General features: G+C 42.2%; 1 protein-coding gene across 1 annotated transcript in view; it reads right to left on the bottom strand.

The window, feature by feature from the left end:
* tox3 (TOX high mobility group box family member 3) overlaps positions 1 to 25,404 on the bottom strand; it is a 44,469-nt gene that overhangs the window by 5,573 nt on the left and 13,492 nt on the right. Inside the window, exons 2-3 of the mRNA XM_080458768.1 lie at positions 14,198 to 14,263; positions 5,292 to 5,543 (exon numbers count right to left, since the gene is read on the bottom strand). Coding sequence (XP_080314894.1) covers positions 5,292 to 5,543; positions 14,198 to 14,263 — 318 coding nt within the window. The remainder of the gene's footprint in view (positions 1 to 5,291; positions 5,544 to 14,197; positions 14,264 to 25,404) is intronic.

The following is a 25,404-nucleotide window of genomic DNA, read 5'->3' as shown; positions in this document are numbered from 1 at the left end:
TTTACTTGGCTTCTAAACGGCTACATCATTTTATTTTATTTTTTTCCCTGCCATTTTCAGCAACCTGCTGAAAGTCTGTGCTTAAGCCAAATGAGAAAAATGGAATTCTGAATGCCGGTAAAGGCTATAATAGCAGAAAGATAAATAGTTTTTCTTTCTGCTGCCCGGTCTCAGTCAAACACACTTCGCTCTCTTTCTCTCTCAGTGGTGTGCAAACTCACTCCATCTATCTGACCAACCTCTAACCCCCACTTAAAAACAAATCTCTCTCCCTCAACCCCCCCCAAACGATCCTCCCTCCTCCCCTCCCCCTTCCTCAGACTCCGAGGCCAATAGGTTCCCTCCCCTCGGTCTGGTACAGCCGCTGACCCGTACCCCCTCTCTGCCGTTCCTCCCGATGCATTATGGGTATTTAAAACTTGTCCAACATGACATCATTTCAGCTCAAGAGCTGCCTGAGAACAGTAAATTACAGAATCAATCATGCAGAAGGTCAAGCTGAGACTTCATTACAAGTATTGCATGCCTGCATGAATATCTTTCATTTCTGACTGACCCAATATGTCACAATGGCTGTCTGTTGAGGGAGAAAAGAAAAAAAAAAAAAAAAAAGAGAAAGAGAGAAACAGAGCGAGGGGGAGAGGGGAAAAAAAAAAAATCCACTCTCTTAAATTGATGTACAACTCATGTCAGTGCTTCTTGGCTTGGAAGGGAGATAAGAGGGAAGTGTAGAAAAAAACATGCTTTCTGCAACAGTGCTCACATTTTCCATTTGATTCAGGATATAGTGGTTTTTGACCAGTCAGAACTGAAGGTATTATACTCACTGGCAATCTACACAGTATCACGGCATATCAAATCATGTGAACAACAAACTACAAATAGCTTTTTCAAGCGCTCCCTTTCATCCTGCACCGTTGGATATTAGCATGTCTTCGCCGCCGTAAAGCTAACGACATGTGAAGCAGCTAGTTTGGTGATGAAAAATATACGGCTCTAATGCTCCGCCGCAAAGCGATATAAAAGTGATAAGGAAGCATGGCTTCTATATCCTAAATATTGATTTTAACATTTAATACAACCAGTTGACTCCTGTAGGTTGGGAATCCAATCAGCAGAGGACACAGAACCCATTTCGGTACATGCTTACACGCGTCAGGAAGAAAGTGAAAATGTGCTGAAGGCACCAGGTGTTTTTTGAAATAGAACCCAGAGACCCTCGCTGTGCAGCAGGGAGAAAAATCGAGAAGAAATTGTGAATAAAGCAATACTGGCAGCCCTAACTCCAGTACTATTTGGCACTATTGAGACTCAATCACAAATCAGGAGGACACATGCTGGGAGACAAAAATGAGAGTCAGAAGCTTGTTAGGAGAGCAGATTAAATAAATAATGACTTCAGATTCGGGGCTTGCCAGGCACATTGCAGCTGAGAAAATGTATTTCTCTTTGTAGAAGCCCCGGCATCTGTGGCCAATTTGCGAGACATACGCTGAACATTAAGGGGAGGAGGAATTAGCAGCACACTTGGCAATGCAATGACATGGAAGAAGCTTTTGAAAATAGCCCAGGTATATTCGCTGGTTGGGTTTCTCATTAAGTTCTGATAAGAGACCGGCTTTTACACACACACACACACACACACACACACACACACACACACACACACACACACACACACACACACACACACACACACACACACACACACACACACACACACACACACACACACACACACACACACACACACACACACACACACACACACACACACAAAGTATTCTCCAGCAGCAAGCTAGCACAGAGGAGGGAAGAAGAAAAAACAAAAACCAAGAGGAGTGTTTGGGAAATATGAGCACGGTGGCTTGATGAAAAATGTAATTGCAATAGTGCACGGTTTATTTGTTTGCCCCTGCAGCCATAACAAATAACACAGAATGTAATCATGTATATAAGGTTGTCATTCCTTTATCAGTGTGCTGACAAAATGACAAAACACCCCTCTTAGGGCCTTCGTAAATCATTGTCTCTGTATATAGAAACGCACCACAAACGGCGCTGTTACTTATCTCATTTAAAAGTTCCCTTTCTCAAAGCAAAGATAAAAAAAAACCCAGAGATGAATAGAATTTGTATCGGTATTGTCGCAAGACTTTTGGGGATCAATCCCATTTACGGGAAAAATGAAGGGCCACCATGAGACAACCCCCCCCCCCCCCCCCCCCCCACACACACACACACACATTACCCCCACCCGCCGTACAATGTGCGATGACTGATAACGGGTGAGTAGTGTGCCGACGACAATGCCACGAGGCGAGGAGCAGAAACCCACATTCTCCCCTCAGTTTTTAATAGTCTCCCTGCACAATCAGAGACATGAGCCATGCAAATGGTGTTAAAGAGGAATAATGTTTGAGAATCAAATCTAATCCTCCAGCAAGTCGTGAGAACAGTCAGGAATGTAATTGTGTCAAGGTTTCCGTTTCTTCCAGATGCAGAAAGCTTAACTGACCATGAAATGAAAATTCTTTAGGCAAAAAGCCTTCTGGGGGCTCACTTACTGTATGCAGTGGAGATATTTTAAAAGCTGCAATTATTTTACATGCCAGAAGCAGGGAGGCAGGAAAAAGAGCTGTAAAAATCTTTTACAGCTCCTTTCCCATATGGAATGTAAATAAATATCTGTTAGATCGGTGTGATTCAACAAATGTGTTAGAAGAGGCGGGGGGGGGGGGTCTCAAACACATTTCATTCATTCACACGGTTATAATGATAATAGCACCTCTCCTCAATGCGATGTGATTTGTGGCTCACAAAGCAAATGCAGCATCAGAATCATCATCTTTTCACTCATGTCTTTGTCCTTTCATTTCTCCTCCCCTAAATGAATCTTCCATTTTTTTTTTGTAATAGGTCTGTAAGACAACTAGTCAGCCACTGACATTTCCATTTTTCCTCTTCAGTGCTTCTATGATTGTGGCATTTGAAAATGCCTTTCCATCCCGAGACAGCAATCTCCCACATAAGAGTATCAACATAAAGGAAGTGATTATTTCACTCTACTGTTCCATGTTTGACTGGGCATGTTTTGAGAGGAGGACAGAGTGAGAGAGAGAAATATGTTTGTCAGCGGCTCACTGCGGTGGGTGGTGGAGATGATCCGAAAGTCCAAGGAAGCCTATACAAAGTGAGGTTTTTGAAGACCTACTGTGACACTGTGCTGAAGCTCAGATCAGCATTTACAGGACAAAAAAAAAAAAAAAAAAAAAAAGGCTACTGGAGGTAACATGAATTAAATATGAGCATAAGAAAGTGTGGCACTTTTGGGTTCCATTTTCACTGTCCTTCTGGGAATGAATGCGCTTTGTACTCTAACACCTGTGATCTATTCACATCTGTTCACCTTACAGAAAGAGGGGATCAGCCGCGCTCCGGGTCCCTACTCCTTTTTCTTTCTTTTTTTTCCATCCCCAAGTCTTCACAGTAAGTAACATAATATCATGACATTTACTCAATGTGATCATATACCTCCTGTGTGGTAAACAAGGCCAGCTGCTGTGCCAGATGCACTGACAACAGGAGGTACACCAAAACTGTGAAGGTGACATTATGGTTCAGGAAGAGGACTCATTTAAGGGCCAAAACCAACTGGCCTCCAGTAGCATGCGTAGCTTAATAATATCTTTCATTCTCAATGTACGCCAACAAGAAACTACATCGGGAGCAAAACCTAAAAATGGAACATGGTGACACTTGATGAATTCCCCAAATCGTGACGGTTCATTTGATAACCATATACGCCTGAGGTCGCCTCACACCCAAAGACATTGAATGAGTTATCTAGTATTAATGGTTAAGAACAATGACCCATTGGAAAAGTTATTTCTATTGCGAACCTCCCTGAGGGTAAGAGGTAAATGAGCTTTTTCATACCATTTTAAATGTCATTATTCCCATCAGGACCCCACAGTCAAGACAGAGAAACCGTGCAGAGCACATATGGAAGGAATCAGAATTTGATTTTTTTAAAAAACTTACCGTTGATCTATTCAAAGTTGTTCCCAGACATACTCATCTCATCTAAATAAAAGAGCTACATCGCTGATGCCAGATTGTTAAAAAAACAAAACAAATCCAACATCTTGTTCACTGAAGGAACTGGGTGGCTCTATGCCAGAGAACTAACCTCGAGGGATCCGTATGATGGATAGTGATGCTTTCAAATTTTCTTAGCAATTGCAGTCTAATTATTTTGCAGGGAAAAATAACCACTTGTTGTAATTTGTAGGAGCAGAAATACTTTTGCACTATCTGTATTTCTTTTGTATTGTGGTTACAATACCAGTTCTGATCACATCTGCAGAATGTCACAATGTGCAGTATCTTCTGAGCCATTAGTTCTATTTACTACGGGTTTTTTTTACCAATCTGACAGCCTCCTTTTTGTTTGCTTTTATTAACTTACCACAAGTGATGTCACTTTAACAATTTTTTGTTGTGCATTTCATTTTAATTATCATATATTTATTATAGTGTTTTCATAATTAGTTGCTACTTAGCATTTTTATCTTATACTTAGTTATTTTTATACTTTTTACCGTCTGTAATTGGCTGACACCGGGACCAGAGTTACCAATTTCCCTTCACCTCATGCTTACATGTGTTGAAATGACAATAAAGCTCCTTGAACTGATTTTAATCATCCTCTATTCACACAATTGCCTACTTGAGACATTTAAGCACCAACAGCATGAAAACTTTTAAGTAAAACTCATCAATGTAAACTTAGTAAAAAAAATCCTTGTACCACACACAACCACCCAAATTATTTAAAATCTTGTGAACTCGAGACAAACTTAAAAAAAACTAATTTTATCACTGTGGGATTGTCAAAACTGTGCAATGAGTGAATGCTTCTGCTTTTTTTTGTTTTTTTCCCACAACTTTAAATGTTCGGCAGGTTACCAGTATTACTGTGTATATTTCACTGTGCATGTTACAAGTGTGTGACATGATGATAAATGAGCATACTGCGAATGTCCCGGGGAATACTGTAATGACTAGTGTATGAGGTTTCTGGTAGTTTTCCAACTCATCTGGATCTCATGATATTTATCCCAAATAATATGCATGCTGACTCCTGTCAGTAGCAACAAGAGACTATGAAAAGGCTTAATTTATGTTCATTTGGTTTGTGGTCTAGTACTGTGAATTTGTGAGTTGACCAGCAGGAAATCAATGCACTCCCTGACTGAGGAGGGATGCATTTGCAAAAAAGTGCTTACCACAGGTTGGCCGTTGTTGACAGATACCCCGTCTTGGTCCATCATATTGCGTGAGATGGTAATGGAGGGCAGATCCAAGCTCTGCGGGGGGAACTGAGGGATCAGGGGTCCTCTGTGTGGAGCTGGGGGTTCTGGCATCCCCGGGAACGACGAGTCCACTTCCGACAGGCCCAGGCCGGGCTCCGTCTCAGGTGGGGGTGTGATCGGAGGAATCTCAAACTCCTCGTCTCCCAGGCTTGGCGTGTGAAAAGTCTGCAAAGAAATATCAAGGAATGAAAAATTATGAAATTGGGGGGGGGGGGGGGGGGGAATTCTAGCCAGGAAGCATTCGCAGAGGTGGGCTTTATCCAACACACCGGAAGGAAATCTTCAGGGATTAAATCAGACAACTTTGTTTAAGAGAGGGAGTGTCTTGGTAGAGGGCTAATACACTCGTCTGTAAGTGCACCAAGATGTAACATTTCCTAAACCTATTAAAGTCCACTTTGAGAAAAAAGAAGGGGGAAAAAAGGCGAATGGAAGAAGACGTCAAAAGCAAAAATATCAAGCAGCAATCATGGGAGAGAGAGGATACATGATAAAAGCCCTTAATCTCAGGGATGGAAGATGTTGGGTTGAAGTGCAGTAAAAATACACGTCACAGGGAGATGGGTTTAAAGAACATTTTCAAAGATTATTACGCTTGGCCAGAAGTGTTTCTTTTTGTTCCCCTTGCCTGCGCCCTTAAATCTGCTCATCAAACAGCCTAATCCTTCTGCCTTTCAAATTAAAGCTTTTGGTCACACTTAATTTGCTTATGTGCCTTCTTGGAGATGGGCCTGCTCACCTACTTGGGTCTTGTTTTCATCTGCACACTGCAATAAGCTACTCTCTGGAAAGCCACAATATTCATACCCTGACAATGACCACTCTGCCGGGCCGCACAAACACAGCGTGTTGTCTGGGGGTGCTGGGCTTGTCCGTTGCTGCCAAGTTACCAAAAAGCCTCTTTACAGAGTTGCTCTCTATTCATGAAAGTGACATGGGTTTAACTGCTTGAACACATAGGAGCATAGTGCTAAAATCACGTTGAATTCTCAAGTGTTGCTTGAAATGTGGAGACGCGCGAAAGAAAAGAAGGCAGCTGTTTTGGGAAGCTGCTACAGGTTGATCTCATACTGGCTTCTTGTCTCTGAGTCATTTTTTACATCTGTGTTTACAAGTTAAGCCGCCTCTGGTGTTCTCATCAGCTATTTGACATGTCTCAGACAATCCTGGCATGGAAATAATTGCCCCCAAAAATGTGAATAAATGGGCATTTATTCCATTCCTAACAGGCAAAGATGAATCTCCTGCACCCACTCGAGCCTGTTGTTAATTCTCTCCCGAGATGCAAGTCTTGGATATCGAAAGGAGCTCTGCTTTCTCTCACATTGCCAATCCTACCAAAACAGACACAGCGTTTGCTTACATGTAAAGCAACACATTAGATGGTGTGTTAATAGAATAAATCTCCACAACATTCCAAGTCGCATGACCTCAAACACCTCCAAAGTTGAGGTTCCCAGTCTGAAGATCCATCAGAAGAGAAACTGCTAACAACCCCGTCTTCCTCTGCTCTGGAGGATGGAATAACAGAAGGGAGACAATAGAGGGAATATGCCAACACAGACCTTGATTAGGGAGTATTAATGTTCCCCTTGCTTGCTTTAGCACACAGACACTTGAAACTAATTCATTGCCTACTCAGGGCAGCTGTCTTGACAAGCACTGATGAATTCCAGTGGCAGGGGAAGCTAATAGAGTTTTTATTCTCCCCTTTTCTCTTCCTCTCTTCCAGCTCCCCTACCACTGTTTCACTTTTCAGTGCTTGTTTCACAGCAAGAGAATCAGTTCTCTTTTCAGACGGAGCTAAGGTCATATTCATCACATCCACAGGCCTCCGGCTCACAGAGTGCAAAATAAATCACAAACACCTTCACTGGGAACCATTTACTATCAGTCCTCTGCTGTCATATTATGCTTCAGTTCACTCACAAAGAAAGCCCGGAAAGTAAGCTCACAGTAATGCCTATTCAGCAGCATGTGAATCAAAACACACACAGTGTGTGTTTTGGAAGACTAATAAAACAAAATCTGTCATGAGTCATGGACAGAAAGTTCCAGTAGCAGATCAGAGATTGTTCATCATCGCAAGTCCTCATTCATCTTCTTCAACCCCCCCCCCACCCCCACGGAGAAGGATCAATGTCCACGCCGGCCTTCAGATCTCATGTCCCAGCCTCATCTTGAACATATCACACAGCAATCTGAAGACAATGGCACAGGATTATAATTTCTCTGGCAGAAAGGCCTGGTTTTGCCCTCTGGAGTCAGATACAGCTTGAAATGCTTTTGACCGCATTCATCCGCATCGGCCCCAGCAGGGATGCTTTTGAGGAAGGAAGCATAACTTACATTTTTTTGTGCTCTTGCTCAACTACGGACATTATTTGCTGATGTAAGTATGTTTCCTGTGGTGTTTTATTGTGCAAGGTAAATCAGGGCGTCTTATATAGGCCACTGGAGCCCATATTTCTGGTGCACTGTGGCCTGAATTATAGAGCTAACCTAGAGATTTGAGACAATGTCAAAGAGGAGGGCTGGCTGAGGTCAGCTCCACTTTGGAAGGAGAATAGTGCAAGCATGACTTTGACCTTTAAATGAAACACAGTCCATGTACATGGAGGAGAGGCATGCTGTAGTTTAGAATCTGCTAAACGTGGAGGAAAAACTGACATGGGGGGGCGGGGGGGGGGGATCAGTATCAGAGATGGTGCTTGTGTGCATCACCCTTCATTATTAATAATGATTCAAATTAACATCTACACCCGGGGCACTGCAGAGACATGGAGTTGAAGTCTCATAAGGGGCGGAGGGGAGGGCATGGGGGATGTCAGGTGAGTGTGTGTGTAGAAAAGGCCCACTCCCTGGGGAGGAGGTGCCAGAAATTTACTGGGACCCACAGAGTGTTACAGTGTTGCACACGGTCTGGTGTCATTTCACATAAAGCCAGTCTAATTCTGCACCAGGAGCAGCTTAGAGGGCGCTGATCGGAGATTAAGAGATGCACAATCCACTTTCTTCGCATCACCAGCCCGATTATCCATTTAAATTGTTTTGAAAGGCTCAGAGGAGCCAAGAGCCAAGCCAGATGCCGGCTTGGGATACACAGGCATGTACATGCTGAAGGGGTGGACAGTTGTGCGTGTCCGTCTTCACTGGGTTCAAAGGTATGTGGGCAAACTGGGGCCTGAAACAGAAAGGCCCGATGTAGCCAGTGTGAGCTTACTCGGCAGCTGGTTAAAAAAAAAAAAAAAAGTTTTTTTTATCAAATATAAGTATGCATAAACCATAAGTAATTTGTCATCACAAGTTTCACAGGCTTAATGTCAACAGAATTGATTCGTTCATTCAGGTCGTTTGTTATTGCTCCATTGAGACTGCATTGATGAATATAAACCAACAGATGTGAATCATAACTGGCAAAAGTCTGAAAAGTAATACAATGAGTAATTACTCTAGCTCTAAAGCATACGCTATGAAGACCTTTTCTTTTTAATTGACCACTTCACATCCAAAATGTAAACTTCGTGTGGTAAAGTAGAAAGTCAGTCGATCTTCATCACCAATCACATGTTTATCCCTCGAAACGTTGTGCAGATCCACTCAACAGATGTGGAGATGTTTCACAGGATTAGTGAAAACCAATTTGTTAAATGATCTGTGGAATATCCCGGTGGTTGGTCACTGAATACAATGAATATATGAATCACGGTTAACCTACATCCTTCCTCCGGTTGTGGAGACGGGACACTAAACACCAAACATGTCAAACACTTGGTGGCGCTAGCTGTTTGAGGTTTTAGCCACATCAGAGTTGGAATATCCACAGTTTTTATGGTTAATAACCCAAATGTTTCAGTTCTACTGGCATGAGAAAAAAAAATAATCACAAGACTCTGCTGCAAGCAGTCCTCACAAGATCGAGTGTGTAACAAATAATGGGGCTTTATTAAGAATATATGAACCTTACTTTAGCTCTATATATAATAAATGTAACCTTTCCACAGTGTTTACAACAAAAGAAACATAAAGGGAGATGACTGGGATATGAATCAGTGAATTCTCCCTTCCAGTGTTTTATCCCTGTGATGCCTTAGTGCTCTTTCAATATCGAGACGAGAAAAAGCTTTTCAGGCAATAGTCCCAGTCCTTCAATAAACGTAGTAATGCAATTCACAGATGCAATAACCAAGACTTGTTAAAGGCAGCAGCATGCAATTACTGCATATAATAGGCCTCAGAATCAATAGAGGCTGGATTGAGGATCCAGTTTCAAATATCTAGACAGGCAGAGTGCAGCTACTCAAATGACAACATCAACCAAGGCTCCGCTAATCAGCATTATTTCAAATTTGGATCATTTGTAGTCCATTTCTACATATTTATAGTTCATTACATGACTCTAATTTGATTGAGAGAGTAAAATGATCCATCTGAGTGGAACACAATCTCAGTGTACGGTATCTTTTTTCCTGAGGGAAGCAGTCAAGCTTTCCCTGCTAGGATGTATGCTTTACCCGGCAACACCAAGGTCATCTTATCTCATCCCCTAAGTGCAGAAGGTAAATGATACAACAGCCGTCCAAACAGCAAAAGGCCCGCCGTGGTAAATAGAAGCGTTCTGCTTTTTTGATGAATACATACTGCAAGCAATTTGAGCACACAGTATGCATTGTGTAAACAAATAGCAGCGAGATGGAAGAGGCCTTCTATTTAGCTTTAAGGCTCTTGCGGTAAACCAAACCATCTGTATATATGGTAACTCCTGAGGAAAGAAATAACCCTTGCTTTCACATTCTATGTCAGGTCACTCCCACTGCTGAGATGTATCTTCAAGAAAAAAGAAAATAGAGAGTGTGTCTATAAAATATTCTCGTGGCTTGAGGTTTAAGACAACAGCACACTAAATGTGGTGGTATGCATTCAAACTTTGCTGTCAAAGTTTAGTGCTCATCAGAGAGCCCTTAAAAAAGAAACTTCTTGTCTGACTGGGACCACATCACAGGACACATATTTGAAGTAGAATAAAATCAGCGAGTAATAAATCTGATCTGAAGCTTGTCACACCAGACTAATGTGCCAGTGACCACAAAAGGTGCGATTTACGATAAAAGAGAGGTTGTCTTTTCGCTGCCTTGTTTCCCTTCTCTCTTTTTTTTCAGGAATTATGATGGAAGCTTAAAATGAATCCTTCAAAACTTTTTCAAAGTAAATTTTTTTTATCCGTGTGTAATTAAAAACGAATAAACTAAAGTGAAAAAACCAACACCTTAACAAGTGTGACAGTTGCGGGCCTATATGTAAGGACCTTGTGTAGATTTTGCTGGATTCCAAAAGGCCTTACCAATAAAATATTTTAATGCAAAATGCCTTAGAAGATGTAGCATTGAACAAAAATGAGCTATTTAGCAGTAGAAAAGGGAGATTTTCCACTTTCAATGCAACTGAGTGAGCAACTTTGATTTACTTTTGTTGCGTTTATCTGACAATGGTCACAAAAAAAAGTCCCTTTTTGAAAACGGCTCTCAAGGTGGAACTTGCTGAAAACACTCCGTCTCCATGGAAACGGGGAAAAAACACAACTTTTTTGAAAATGCTGCGACTGCACATGCGCAACATGTCCGTAGTAAATTGTTCTGTACGTTACATTCTGTACATGACAAAAACATTACACTGTACATGCTCAGTAGTTGGACAATAACAACAACGGCGGCCTCCAGAGTGTCATGACTCTCGGTCCATATTCTCATGGGAATTGATAGTTTTTGAGTTGAGAGTTGAGAATAGCAATCCAACTTCATCGTCTGTCCATACGAATATACTGTACGTGTGCTCACCGTGTGTGGAGTTTCCGTGGGCAATCTTAGTGTTGCCCACAAAACAAACAGCACTCACTAGTGGCCCAACATGCTAACTACATCATTTTCAGCATTTCTGTCAATTGTTTTTGTGTCAACGTGAAACTTTTCTCCAATGAAAATGCAAAAACATTACATTCTCACTTGTCATGTAAGCAGGGCCTGAGAGAGGGAGGTCGATTTTCTCGCTCTGGTGTGTTGACCAGAGGGAGGATAGACACTCCCCCCCCCCATCCCCCATTGACAAATACAGCCAAGCTTTTATAAGTAACCAAGAGTCTGGAGCTCTATTGGCTCTTTGCTCTCAGACGGTGGATGTGAGCAACATTAAAACGCAGCAAATATCAACAACTACAGGGTGAAATTAGATAATAAAACTTTGTTGCATTGTAATTTTAATGTTGTCCACACAGTAACTGAGTGTTTGATGGACGCATACTGGTACAAGTGAAGTCAGAAGTTATCACAATAGTCAAATGTTTCACTCAGCAGATAATCTATAACGTTCGAAACTAAAATTTCTGATCCCGATTAGTGTGTCTCCTCACTAAATTAATGCACTTTGAGAAAAATTTGAAGAGATCCAGTTGACTTTTCTATAACGGCTTAGATCTTTGTTTGAAAATCCTTGAAAATGTTGACACAATGAGACTTTGTTTACCGAGTAGAGTTCAGATTTTGATGCTACACAGATGACGTGAGCAATGCTTTTCTAGCATCTATAAGAAAATAAACCTCTAAAATTGCCTCACACAGCATCATAAACTAGAGAGTGTGAAACCCTGCTGCTCAAAGTGTAAAAACCCTTTAATTCCACTTAAACTCAGGTTACAGAAAACAATGGTTTGGACACTCCACGGTTTAAAAAGAATGAAAAAAAAAAAAAAAAAAGGCTCAAGTCTTCTTCTCTCTCTCTTTCTTTCTTTCTAAGCACAATACCATCTGTGCCCTAACACTGGAAACAGTTGTTCCTTTTGATAAAATGCAAATGAGCTGGGCTGTTTTTATGAAGGAGTCCTCCCCCCTCTCTCCCTTCGCTCGCTGCCACAGTGGGCCCTCTCAGCTGGGGGCTGAACGCTCTCCAAGCAGCCTGTGTCGGCGTGGTCTCCCGCTTGTAGTGGGCCTCCTCGCCAGCCCGTGGATACAGGAGGATGCGCCCTTTCAGTGCAAATGTGAGGGGGGGGGGGGGGGGGGGGGGGGGGGGGGGGGGGGAATTACACTTGTTCCATAATACTCAGTGGCTTTGTGACGCCGGGCCACTTCTGAGGTCACGAGCTCCAGACACTTCTGGGCTTGAATGTCACAGTTGCATCACCGCTGCCCCGGCTGACACAAACCAAAACAATAAGGTTGACAATGACATCTATCTCAGCGTTTTTGGAGCCGGGTAATGGCGCTTTTGCTGCGGGTTGTGAAGCCAGATCAATCTCTGGATGAGATTGGACTGTTTGAACCGCAGAGGATGACGGGTATTTTGGGCGCACTTGTCTCTAATGACAGGGCAGCGGGAGTGGGTGGAGGGGGGAAAAAAAGAAATGGGTAAATTTAGCACACAGTTAGGACTAGCACGGCTCACAGAGGCAGTTCTATACCTCCGGCGCAACGACTTCTCCCCTCCTTTATTTTAATGCGACAGTGCAGTAACACAGTTATCCCAGCAGCTTCACAGCCTAAGATTGTTGGTGACATGTCACTGTTTTGTAAGTGCGAGCAGATCGAGCAGCTCAGAGAGTGACACCACCGAGGAATCTCTTTATACTCCTTCATCACATCTTTGCAAAGAGAGAGAAAAAAAAAAAGGCAGGTGTTTATAACCTCGGCTTCCTGACATATCGCTTCATCTCACCGACACAGTCAGATGACATTAGTGTCAACTCTAAGAAGTTAATATATTACGAGCCGAGCTCAACTTGTTTGGGTTTTAGGACAAAGGGGACATTTTCAAGTAATAAAAATGCTTTTGTTTCAGGAGAATGTGAACACTTAATATAATATAGGGTTTATGTTTCTGATGTAGTGACCCATTCAAAGACACAGGTTTTTATTCATCCAGCAGTTTAGAATAATTATTGAGCTGCATATTGCTACACATTTAGGTTACTAACCTCTGATCTCAAATGAATTGTCGGGCTGGTTTTTAACATTATTAGTGTTAATTATCGCAACAAACAGAAATCTTCTGACACAGTAACAAAACATTAGGGAAAACAAGGGTAACAACCCACATCTTACAACTCGATCACATGACCAAGTTGTGTTTGAGTTATTTCACAATTCATTGATTTATTATATTTATCCTGGTTAAAACACACTTTTTGACAGTGTTACCGTTTATTGGGTTATAGTTATAGTAAAAGGGATGAAAGTCCTCTTGCAAATAGTTTTACGCTGCTTATATTATTCCACTTTATCACTGCAACTATCAAGATTAAAAGAGAAGTTTACTTCCAATTTACATCTGATTTCGTTTGTCAGATCGTGCAGCCACATTCAGCCTGTAAACACTTGTCTCATGTTTCTATTACATTCTGAGAGTGTTGTGGGAATAACTCATTTTCATGTCAATATTCAAAGCAGTAACTTTCCTCTTTAATCATTTCTCTTTACTTTGATGAGCAGCTATCATTACTGTTCAACTGTCTCTTAGCACTTGATCAAAAGAATAATTAACTTCATTTTAATTCTTGTTTTTTGATCATCTGGGAAAGTTTGTATATGTGGAGGAAAATGACTAATTGAACTAATCAATTTGAAAGTACTTCAAATTTCCAAAACAAGGCAGTTAAAATCATATAATTAAAACAATCAAGATTCCAGTAATATTGCTTTTCCCTCCCACGCAAGTAAAGGTGTTTTCAATCAAGAAAAAGAGAAGCAATCACTTTATGGTGCTTGGTTGCATCTGTATTTCTGCATTAAGTGGACTTCCCATGTTGAAATTTGAATAAAGTAAAGTGTACTCACGTCGCCAGCAGCCAGCAGGGCACCGTTGGCCTCGGCCATGTTCATGTAGTTGTTGTTATTCTGGAACTGCAAAGAGACACACAAAAAAGAGACACAATGAGTCCACCGGTGTCCACATCACGTCCAGTCGTTACTCGAGCTGCCCCCCCCCTTTCATAACAGACACCTGTCACTCAAAGCGACCGCGGCTCTCGGCCGTGAATGTTTGCACACACGGGTTAACCCCTTTCCTCCACAACGCACCAGCGCATTCTGCCACTCTGCCATTATTGTGACACCACGAGAGGCACGTGAGAGGCCCCGGCCAATTCAAACCGGGGTAATGAGAATCTGCTCGGGCTATTCAGCTCTTGTGGGATGGCAATTAAGGAAATGTTTGCATCACAAAGCCAAGTATCAAGACGCAGTGGCAGGTTATTAACTTCAAATAACCTGTGGGAGAGGAGTGATACTGAGTGGAAATAAGGTGGTGGAGGGGTGTTTTCAATATGGGTGGAGGGCATTCTGGGTCAGCAGGAGCCGAGATCAACAATTTATTGTTTAGTCCGGTTCGGCCTTATCCATGCTTATGTGGCTTAAAATTATTTTGGGTTCATCATATTTGATTACAAATGTAAAAAAGAAAGAAAGTGTGTAATAGCACTGTTCACGCGTTAACATCGGATTAATAACCGCTTCCAACAAAGTCAACAATGGCGCACCTGTCAGTGCCACGCCGCAAAGACACATTAATGTTTAAGGGAGTTGATTGGCTATTAAAACCCTGTACTTTGGTAAGAAATAACATGTTTTCACAACACGCAAGCCCGCCCCTCCCAACCCACACATAGCCTGCTGGCAAAATGGCAGCCACTTCCTTTCTTTGGAGACACAACCACACTGACAGGTAGGAACAATGGGACATAGAATGAAGAATTATGGGCTAGCAGCTGGGCCCAGGAGCACAATGCACCTCTGTGTGTGAGTGAAGGCAGCGAAAAAACCCCAGCCTACACAGCTCAGAGCAGAAAGGACCGTGGAGCGTTCGCGTCTTCATGAGGTTCCGCTGAGAACACTTCTTTACCTATTTCCAACAAAGCTCGGCAGTAATCTCTTTTGTGTGTTTATTACAAAGTCACTCTCTTAAAATGCCCACGAGTGAGGGAAAAACTCCAATAGATGGCAGAGAGAGAGAGAGAGAGAAAGAAAGGACTTCTTATCAGAGCAGAAGGCAAACAATAGTGAAAACAAATTAAGATCAGAGCAAACTGAGAAGTGCATTAATATATTTTCTAGCCCTTTGTGGGTTGTGATTTTTCTTTTTTTACTCCCATTCTCCTTTTCTTCTGAGTGGTTAGTATGCGAATGTAATTACCGAAAGAACTGCTGCTAATCAACTGCGAATGGTATCCATTAATTAGTCTATGCCCCGGAGAGAGAGTGGGGAGTCAGCGGCAATGTTAACAGTGTTACGCACCAGTGAGAAGGGGAGCCACAAGCTCCTGCTAGCAGTTGCTGAAGCAGGTGGTTTGAGCTGTCTGGGCCTCCGGTGCCATCTTACCTGGAGCTGTCCCACTAAACTATATCTGACTGGAGCGCTGGGGTTTACATGTTTGCACAAATGCTCACACAAAAGACACACGCACGCACACATACATACACACACACACCTGTCAAATGCCACATCCACCTGGCTGTGTGTAACGCGGAGACATGACACGGCTGGGTTACGTCAGCCACTCGGCTGGTAATTAACCTTACACTGAGGCTTATCTTGGAAGTGTTACTCCGTCCCTCCTTCTTCTTTTAGATAATAAATTGAAGTCTCAGAGATATCCCTCTCTATTCAAGCACCAGGAACATTGTTCCGATTGTGTGGGGAGATACCGCTTCTCGCAGGGGCTGTCTTCTCTTTCTTCCGGCCCTGCGTCTCTTTGAATTGGAATAACATTTAAAAAAAGAAAAGAAAAGAAAAAAAGTAGATATTCACAGCACACACTGCCCAAGATTGTTTGAGGAAATCCTACAAATGGAAGATACATGTGAAGTCCTAATTCGAATTTTAATGCAGGAAAAAAATCTACTTCACCAAGAACATTGTTCCTCACATATTCAGATCATCCGACACTTGATCCGCCATGGCTGGCAAGGGGAATCAAAGCCGTGCTATGTCCCTGCATGAGTTTTTTTATTTTGCTTGGTGAGTAGAGATCATGATCAAAAAAGAAACAACTGAAGTGTAAAACCCTTGATTAAGTGCAATGACATAAATGTGATAGTTGTAAGTGTGGCAGACTATATAAAGAGCATTTCACAAGCCCATTAGGGCTTTTTATCCCCCATGAGCCAAACACCAAAAAGCACAATACATTATAGTGTGAAATTTATCAGTAAGGCTGGAATTCAAACAAAATAGCCAACTTAGAGTAAAACCACATAAAGCTTGAGAGTTGGGAGAGAGCACAACTTTATCATAACTACATTCTGCAACTTCATACATCAATACAATGTTTATAAGCAAAGGACGCTTTATCTTTGGAGGAAATAATTTCTTATTGACATTTGTTATCATTCTGATTTTGCATACCTGCATTTTGATAAAATTTTTTGTTGTAGTTCAAATAAAGGTTAAAATAAAGGTTTAAATAACGAGAGGTCCCACCTGTCATGTCAGATCTACGTTCTTAGAAACAAGCTCGAGTTCATCCTAATAACTAGAAGAGTGTACTTACATCTTCCACATGACCACTGTTATTTAAATCATGTAAATCACAGAACTTTCACAGAAATCATATAAAATATGCCAGAAAGACTCAAGACTGTACTTTACTTGAACCATTTCAAGCCGTTTGCTTCTTCGTGCGCAGATGCTTTTGTTAGAGATTTCTTTTAAACTCCTTGCTGGGATTTTAAGAGTTGCACATTTTAAACCTAATTACTATGTCACACGTCACTTGTTAATGCAGATGACAACTTCACAAGCGCGTGTGTCTGTTCATAAACTGGGAGGTGATGCGCTATTAAAACAAACATCACTCTCAGAGGTATGGTGTTGTTACATACTGTAAGCAGGGACACTGATCTGAATCGCATTAGCTTCATTAGAGGAGAACTGCGATTGAGTTAAGTCCGAGTGCCAATTAGCGGCGTGAACATGTCCCTGGGCTTCTGCCTCTGTGAGTCATGTTTTATTGAGTTTCCAAGGCCCCTTTAAGAGCAGTTTCCGAATCTCCTCAGAGAACTGTGAGTAACATCCCAAGAAATGTCCCCTGCCACCGGTATCAATCTTCACCATTAAAAGCTGCACCATGTCGGGGCCGAAGGGCCTCGGCGGACGACCAGAGCAGGGACAGAAGATTGTTGTTGTTATTCTCAATTCATTTCTTAGAGGACGAGGAGGAGGCTGGGCGGGCGGTGGAGGTGTGCTCGTGTTTGCGGCAGTGCCGATTGAGTCAAATGCCAGATGAAATTAGGTGTGATTGGAGGAACCACACAGCTGACGGTAAGGGACCGCGCTAAAATGGGTCAGTGCAGACAATGACGGCTCTGTAATTAAAATGATGTGACGAGTTGGACGAGAGAGCTGCCATGCGAGCGTCCGAATGACCATGCCTGCGCGCGCTCGCATGCAGAAGCTTTTGATGACTGAGATAAATGAATTGGAATATGAGAGGGGTTTTTATCTGGGAAGGGGGGGGGGGGTTAAACACACCAGAAACACATCCGAGTGATCCTAAACGTCTTGTAAAACATCTCACCAGCAAATCTCACCCGTTTTTCCACCTTTTCTAAAGAAATCAGTCCTGCACTTAATGTGCTGTGCGTCTTCTGGCTGAAGGGAACCGTAGGGAAGCTAACAGAAAGGAGTGCTTTAAAATAGCTTTGGGGTTGGAGGCTTTTATTAACGGAGTGAATTCACGGTTAAAAGTGCTCTGTAATATGAGCTGCACTGAGAGCCAGACATGGCTACATGGCGGAGCAAACGCTGGGCACTCTGTTTTTCATTCCTCCTCCTGCACCACCAGCACATTTCTTCAATAACTGTTTAACAGTGGAGAATTAAGAGCTTACATGGACCCTGATCCTGGCGTTGAAAAGACTCCACTGTCTGCATGATCGCAGACAGACAGAACAAAAAACCAAGCAACCTTGCAACGAACGAGACGGATACGAATTTCAAGGTTGTTGTATTTTTCCCCGTAAATGTAGAGAACAGCTTTTCTTTTTACTCCCGATAATACTTCAAAGATATTCATTTGAATCATCTTGAATGCTTTTGTGATTTTTTTTTTTTTCCCTTTTAAATAAAACACAACAGGTTCAATCGCAATCTAAAAAACAAAGAAGACATGCTTTTTTTGTATTTTTCTGACCAAAGCAATTGTAATTTTGATGCTTGATTTTTTTTTTTTTTGTATTCTTTTTAATCCCAGTGCAGGAATATTTGTATGAAAGAATATCTAGTGGGAAATAAGGCGTTTTACAGCTATTACCTCAAACAAAATTATTTCAACCTCAGGGTGAACACAATATTGCACCAACACGACCCCATCTCACCCTCAATATGATGGAGTAACCACACAGATCCTATCAGTAAACATGAACTGGACGACCAAGATCCACAGAATGCACGCCTGAAGAGCCTTTGATAGCACAGCTGCCGTCCCGGCATGCATACAAATGGACAGAGCGTAACAGTCCATACGTTTTTTTTTAATCTCAACATCAAATACTGCTTTGTCAGTGGTGATTAAATGATAAAAGGAGAACCGGGAGAATTCAAGATGACATCAAGTTTGACCGTGAAAAGGAAGAAAAATCAAGGCGCGCTTTCTGTTCAATATGCATGTTCACCCTGGCTTCAAGCTGGACGGTTCCTTGGTGCTACGATACGTTCAAAAAAAAAAAAAAAAAGTCACAATATTGGTGTCGTCTGTCAACAGGTAACTGAATTGGACGCGGTCCTGCTCCCCAAAGAAAACCACCCAACTAATTCAATCAGAGGCACAGAGCTTTTTCCAGAAACAAATCAACTGCTGACAAGTGATTTTACAGTTCAGCTTGAGCTCGGTAATCACAGCCTAGCATGTGTTCTCTGGAACATGACACTTGTGCTAATATGTTCTCCAGTGGCCGCCATAAAAGACAGCGAAAACACCGCAGTAAAAACTCAACCTCCAATCCAGGGGAAACTCACTGTACTTTGCTCTGTATTATTTTATGCAATTTCCTTTAACCGTTGGCCCGCTGCCAAGTTTGAGCCCTCTCATTGAGCGAAACGGAGAATAAAAAGAGCAGCACCTCTTCCCTTTCTTGCCATCCTGCTTGGGCTCTGCTGTGCAGCCTCTGGGAAACTTTCTCCTGATTCCCAAGGTCCTCTCCATCAAATATGTGCTCATTTACAACCCCAATTCAGCATAAACACTCCGCAGCTGCCTCTCTGGTGATCACAAGGCCTATTCACGCCCAGCAGGCCGCCACACATGCAGCGCTGAGCTGACATATATAGATATATTTCCTCCTATGTGTGCAGCAGTCAATTTGTAAAGCGACTCCACAACGCAGCATGTCCACACAGTCCCGGCTCACAAGCTGTGTTCTGATCTGCAGGCCGAATCGATTGGTAATTCAGTTTAAAGCTAAAATCATTACTCCCCCAGCCCAGCACTGTCTTCCACTATTAGGACCACTAGTCCTCAACTGCATAAGGTAGCAGTGAGGGGAAGTTCACTGTAAGCATCTCACTCTTCCTTTGCCTCTCAGTGGTCGTTGCAAACCACAGCGGTACAGAGGCTCCAAGCGTGAGAAAAAAAATAAGAAATCTTATGTGGGATCTGAATCGAGCTGATGACACTGTGCTGTGATTATCTCTCGGCTCACACCAAACAGGCCACTGCAGCCTCGGCTGGTGTCATCACAGCTTACGTTGCTTTTGTAAACACGGGCCTGGAGAAAAAGCTTTAAACAACTGCAGGTATACCAAACCTTCCACAAAAAGACCACATTTCCTGGAATGGCAGGAAATCAAGTCAAGCAGCGAGCGGCCCTCTGTTTAAATGCTTGATGGGTCCACATTAAACATCTTTTAGGACCTTTCACGTTTGGAGGATGTTGTCAGTGAAACCTCCAAAGTAACGAGCGTGAGATGCTACGGATGCCGGGGATGACATGAGCAAAGCCAAAAAGCAGAGACTCTGTACTTCGAATTACTCGACATGGTGAGGGAACATTGCGTTTTCGGTCACAGTGCATGAAAGCAAGTTTGCATATCCGACCAAAATGACAAGCTTAACTATCAAAATGAAGAAAAAAAAACAAAAAAAACTTGCAAGCGATTTCACAGCTCAGCAAATATGTATTTTGTTTTTTAAGCTTCCCAGTCATTATGTTAGCGGTGAAAAGAAAAAGGAAAACTATAGTTTGTACGTTCAGCATATTCCTCGGGGCTACATTTATATTCAGCACAGACTCTGTGTACAAGAGTGATAACATGCAGACACAAACAGACCAGGGTGAAGAAGCATTTGTAAGATCTTTGCATTTCTTTGAAAGTATTTGCGAATGAGATTAGTTGAGAAAACTGCATCGTTTCATGCATTAGTTCAGGAGGGGGGGGGGGGGGGGGGCTGTCAATCAGAAAAGTAAACTTGTGGACAGCCGTGCATTTGTTCTTGAAGTCAGGACGGTTGAAAGCCAAGAGTATGTGACACTGCAGTTAAACTTCCACTGACAGAGATGGAACATGAACAGACCCACCAATTTAGAACAGCTTCTCCATGCAAACGGTGCTGTGAGACAAGCACTAATCTCCACATCTGAACACCACCATGACTAAAACACATGCTGATGATTAGCATCTTGGATCCTTTTTCACAAAGAAACCTTTTTTTTTTTTTTTTTTTTTTTTTTTTTTTAAATCTGAGTGCGCAACATTTGTCTTGTAATGAAAGTTTAGCCATGAAGATAAATTCCCTGGCATGTCATGAATAAATGTCAAATGACCCAAAGAACAGTTGTTTAGATTTCCAAGTCTGGGCAAAATGTGTGCACTGCCTCACCAGACAAACATTGCTAATGCTAAGGGATTACTGGCAAAGTCCACGTGGCTAAAAATAAAACCACTCTTAGTTTGACGGATGGACAGACTTAAATTCTGAACATCGGCATGTTTTCTTAAACATCTAAGGCTTCTATTACCATCCAATTTTAACAATGTATGTTGATTTAATTGAATACAGTCGTGCATTAACACCCTGGTTATGTAACAGGACCACAGCCATCACCACCACGTTAGACAGTGAGGCCAAAACACACTGTGGTTTACCATAGCTACTGTTTTTTTTTTTTTTTTCTTTCTCTGAGGCCTAAGACTTGCAAATGCTGCCAAAACAAAGATGGTCCCCAGCGTTTGTCATAATGGACCAATAGCTTGAGCTCAGCAGTCTCAATACTATGCAGGTCAACATCCAAGAACCCGGTTTTTTTTTTTCTTTCCTGTTGCTGTTGAGTCCGCTCTGTACTGTCGAGAGCAAATCCTAAAAGAAAGCGCAAGCTAAATGGGGTTCCATCTTTGATCTGGCGGGGTGCAAAGCCATTGGCCCACTGCCACAAAGGAGCTTAGGCGATGGAGAGGGCCTCCGAAACACGGTGTAGCTTTCTCACAATGGCCGCTGTTGCATGGACACAGAAGCTCTTGAGGAAGAAACATGAGAGAGGCTTGGCTTGCCAGTGTTGTCTTGCTTTTAGTGCTAAGCTATGTCTCGAGGCTGTTTACTCTCCGCAGCTTTGATGCGCCTCCAACGGAAGATGGTATCAAGAGGTGTGGATTTTAACCAAAGCTCACTCTGCTCTGCTTGTCATTCTTTCACTTACAGCGGAGGGAGGCTGCTGCAGGGGTTAAAGATGCTAACAACACAAAATTACACGGTGAAATGTCAGAGCCCAGACCGACAACTCAGCCACTGGATGCAGGTTTGTTTGGTTGGTGGCACTAATGGTGATGGTTGTGCTTCTTCCCTGGGTTTGTCAGAAGGCTATGAGCCCTGGGACTTGGGAGTCGCATAAAGCTCTATTGAATGCTGCCGGGAGTGGTGTCCTCTCTTATTGCTCGAACGGCACAAATGCATTTTTCTATTCCCCGTGTGGCGCTACTGGCTAATACATTCATTATAAATGGCTTTGGGAATGCGGAAAAAGTCCAGGTTTCTTGGATGGACCCAAAACAACACAGTTTTTGTTATCTAGTGCAATATATTTGATTGTGTGGAATAAAAAAAAATAATGCTTTGTTTGAAAGGTATAGAAGGCGCCAGTAAAAAGCCATCAACAACATCAGGTTCAAGATATTCAATCCTGCATAGAGTGTACTGTATCGTCATGAGGTCAGGGTAACTATATGTGACGCTAATGAACTTCTAACTTCGAAGCTTAATTATACAGTCAATTGAATCACACTTATAGCTTCTCGCAGCCAGCTGGACGCCCTGGCCAGGTTTTTCCTCTTCTTTAACTTTTACTTTCTAATCAGACTGAAACTGTCCCGGGACAGATTCAAAACCCATCCTGGCGTGCACGGCGACAATTCTTCTCAAAGTTGGGTGAGCAACCTGTGTCTTTTCGGTTATTCTTAACAAAAGACCACAGTAAGCACAAACCAGCCAGTTGTTCAATCTCTATAAATCTGAAAAAGCACAAACTGCTGAGCGGTGACTCATATATCAGTCTATTATATACTACAGGGCTGACTGTATTAAACAAATGGCTAGGCCTGCAGCTGGAAAAGAGAGGCAATATAGAGAGAGCAGAGGTTATTGTCTAATTTAAATCTTGGCTGCTTTCCCAGAACTGTACCACATTCCAATTTGTGGCTGTGTTGCTTGGCGCTACTGACAGAGGTCCTGCTGCAAATACTCTCGGGCTCCTCTCCAGAAATGTGTCTCCAAACTGACAATCAACAAGTTGGCAGGGATTAATGGAATGACGGGGGCAAATTAGGTGAAATAATGAAAATGCAGAGATATGCTTTTTTTTTTTTTTTTTTTTTTTTTTTCTTTTCTGCTTTGTGTGCACATGCTTTCCTTTTTTTCTTTTTTTCTCTCCTTCCTTCTGCGGTTGCAATAATGCATCTATAATCATTAAGACTTGATGGGCAACAACACGGGCTCATAAAGAAAGCCAGTACATTGCTTCTGTAATGTCTTTGGGTCCCGTAATGAAACAGCAGCTGGAAAAGACATCTGCGAACACATAGTAGTTACAGTATGGTTGAGTGAGCTCTTAGAAGCAATTAGCTGTTTCAAGCATTTTCTCCTTGGCATACTATTGTCCGTTCATCTGCTAGATTGACAGCACACCAGGACATCATTAGCAAACTTGACAGCTGTTGAGTCGCACGCATTGTTTTTCTTGTGACAGCCACCATCGGGCTAAGTGCCTCACTAGTGTTTTTAACAGTATTTAAACTCAAAATGTCACTTTAACATTTCCCACTTCAAAAGCATTGTGAGATTAAGATACCAAGCTCTGAATAATTACAAACACCAAGCTTCAACTTTGATTCCATATCATCGCGCTGACATTTAAAGAGATTCAGAACAAAGACACATTACACATGTTTTGGTTGGAGACCGAAAATTATTCTTTTCCTCGGTACAAAAAGAAGAAGAAAAAAAAAGAGAGAGAAAAACGACAGGTTGGAGATCAAAGGGGCATAAAAACCTGGAGGTCTGCTGAGTGTGAAGAATTACTTCTTTTTTTCTGAAGAGCACAGGCTGAGCTGGAAAAGTGTTCACATAGGAACACTTGAAATGTAGAAACCTCTATGCAAAAAGCCTCGTCTGTTTGATGACACTTGACTGATGACAGCCAATCAAATGTGGCTATTCCCAAAGTGCCTTTTCCCATTGACACCATCAGGCACACAAGTGTGTACATCCATTTGTCGACGCTAATGTTTCTACGATGCAGCTTCTGAAAAAAAAACCCGCATGCTCTTAAAATAATCCTTTACATTTTATCCGTACATCTCCTCCTTCAGAGCTCTATTAATTTACTCTTTAACCCTCCAAGCACCTTTTATCCAGTTTCTCCAGGGCAGGCAGTTAAAAAAGGGGGTCACTGACATTTTCTGTATTTGAGACTTGACCTCTATTTTAGGATCATGCTGTGAGTTTCTTCACCAAAATAAACGAGAGCAGGGTACAGCCTGCTCTGTACCTTCCTGTGCACATGTTCTCCCATCACTCTTCATTAGGCTTGTTTGACCTGCTTCTCCACGTCTCCTGCCAGAATATATATATATATATATATATATATATCTTTGGGTCCCGAGTCCCAAGAGAGCATCAGGATTTGTGATATATTGAAACTCCCTATTCTTCACATGCAACAGTGATGGAAGTCACTTGACAATCACTTTAAATGGCAAGAATAAAAATAGTTTGGTTTTTTTCACGTCAGTTTGGTGAATTCAGTCAACAAACGTGACAAGGTAATCAAGTCAATCAATACATGAGCACATCCTGTAATGAGGGAATGAGTGTGTTCAACAGGGGGCGCCCTGTTGTAAAACAACGACTGCAGCTTCAAGGAGGAGTTAGGAACAGAAATCCCACTGTCAACTTGTCATCGGCTAATTTACCTGGAGCCAGAGGGGGAGATTCACTGGACACATAGGGAGAATTAATCTCTTCATTCATCTTTGCTAAAGAGATCGACCCAATTAACTCACCAGACTGACTGACAGCCCTTGTGTTTGCTTTTCTCTCCCTCCACCCCAACCCCCACCCCCCTCCCCACTCCCCCCCCTCCTAAATCAGGAGTGAGGCAGTTTATGCGGGCTCCGGCTGTGGCCCTCGGAAATTATTCGAGAGTACTGTACAACAGTGAAATGATCATGATGTCTTTATTCAAATCTGTCGAGTCTGAAATATTCACCACTGCAATTTGCTGTGACTGATTAGTCAATGGGAGGGTTGCTTGGGGATAGCTCTCCAGAGCTCTGTAATTGAACGGATTGGACTTGGAAGAGGCTTTCTTTTTTTTTTTTTCCTACTGATAACTATATGCATTCCATTTTTTAATATACTTTTCCTATTTCAGAGTTTCCTAAGAGCCAAAGTAGATCAGTAATATGACGCTTGCAGAAACAGCCGTATGTAGGACATTTTGATATATTTTTTTCAATTCCAATTGATGTTCCCCAATTTATTTAATTCAGTACGTGAAGT

The sequence above is a fragment of the Lipophrys pholis genome, assembly GCF_963383615.2.
Source record: "Lipophrys pholis genome assembly, chromosome: 2".
In the NCBI taxonomy this organism is placed as follows: Eukaryota; Metazoa; Chordata; class Actinopteri; order Blenniiformes; family Blenniidae; genus Lipophrys; species Lipophrys pholis.
The sequence above is the reverse complement of the archived record's forward strand: the minus strand, read 5'-3'. Positions and strand labels throughout refer to the sequence as shown.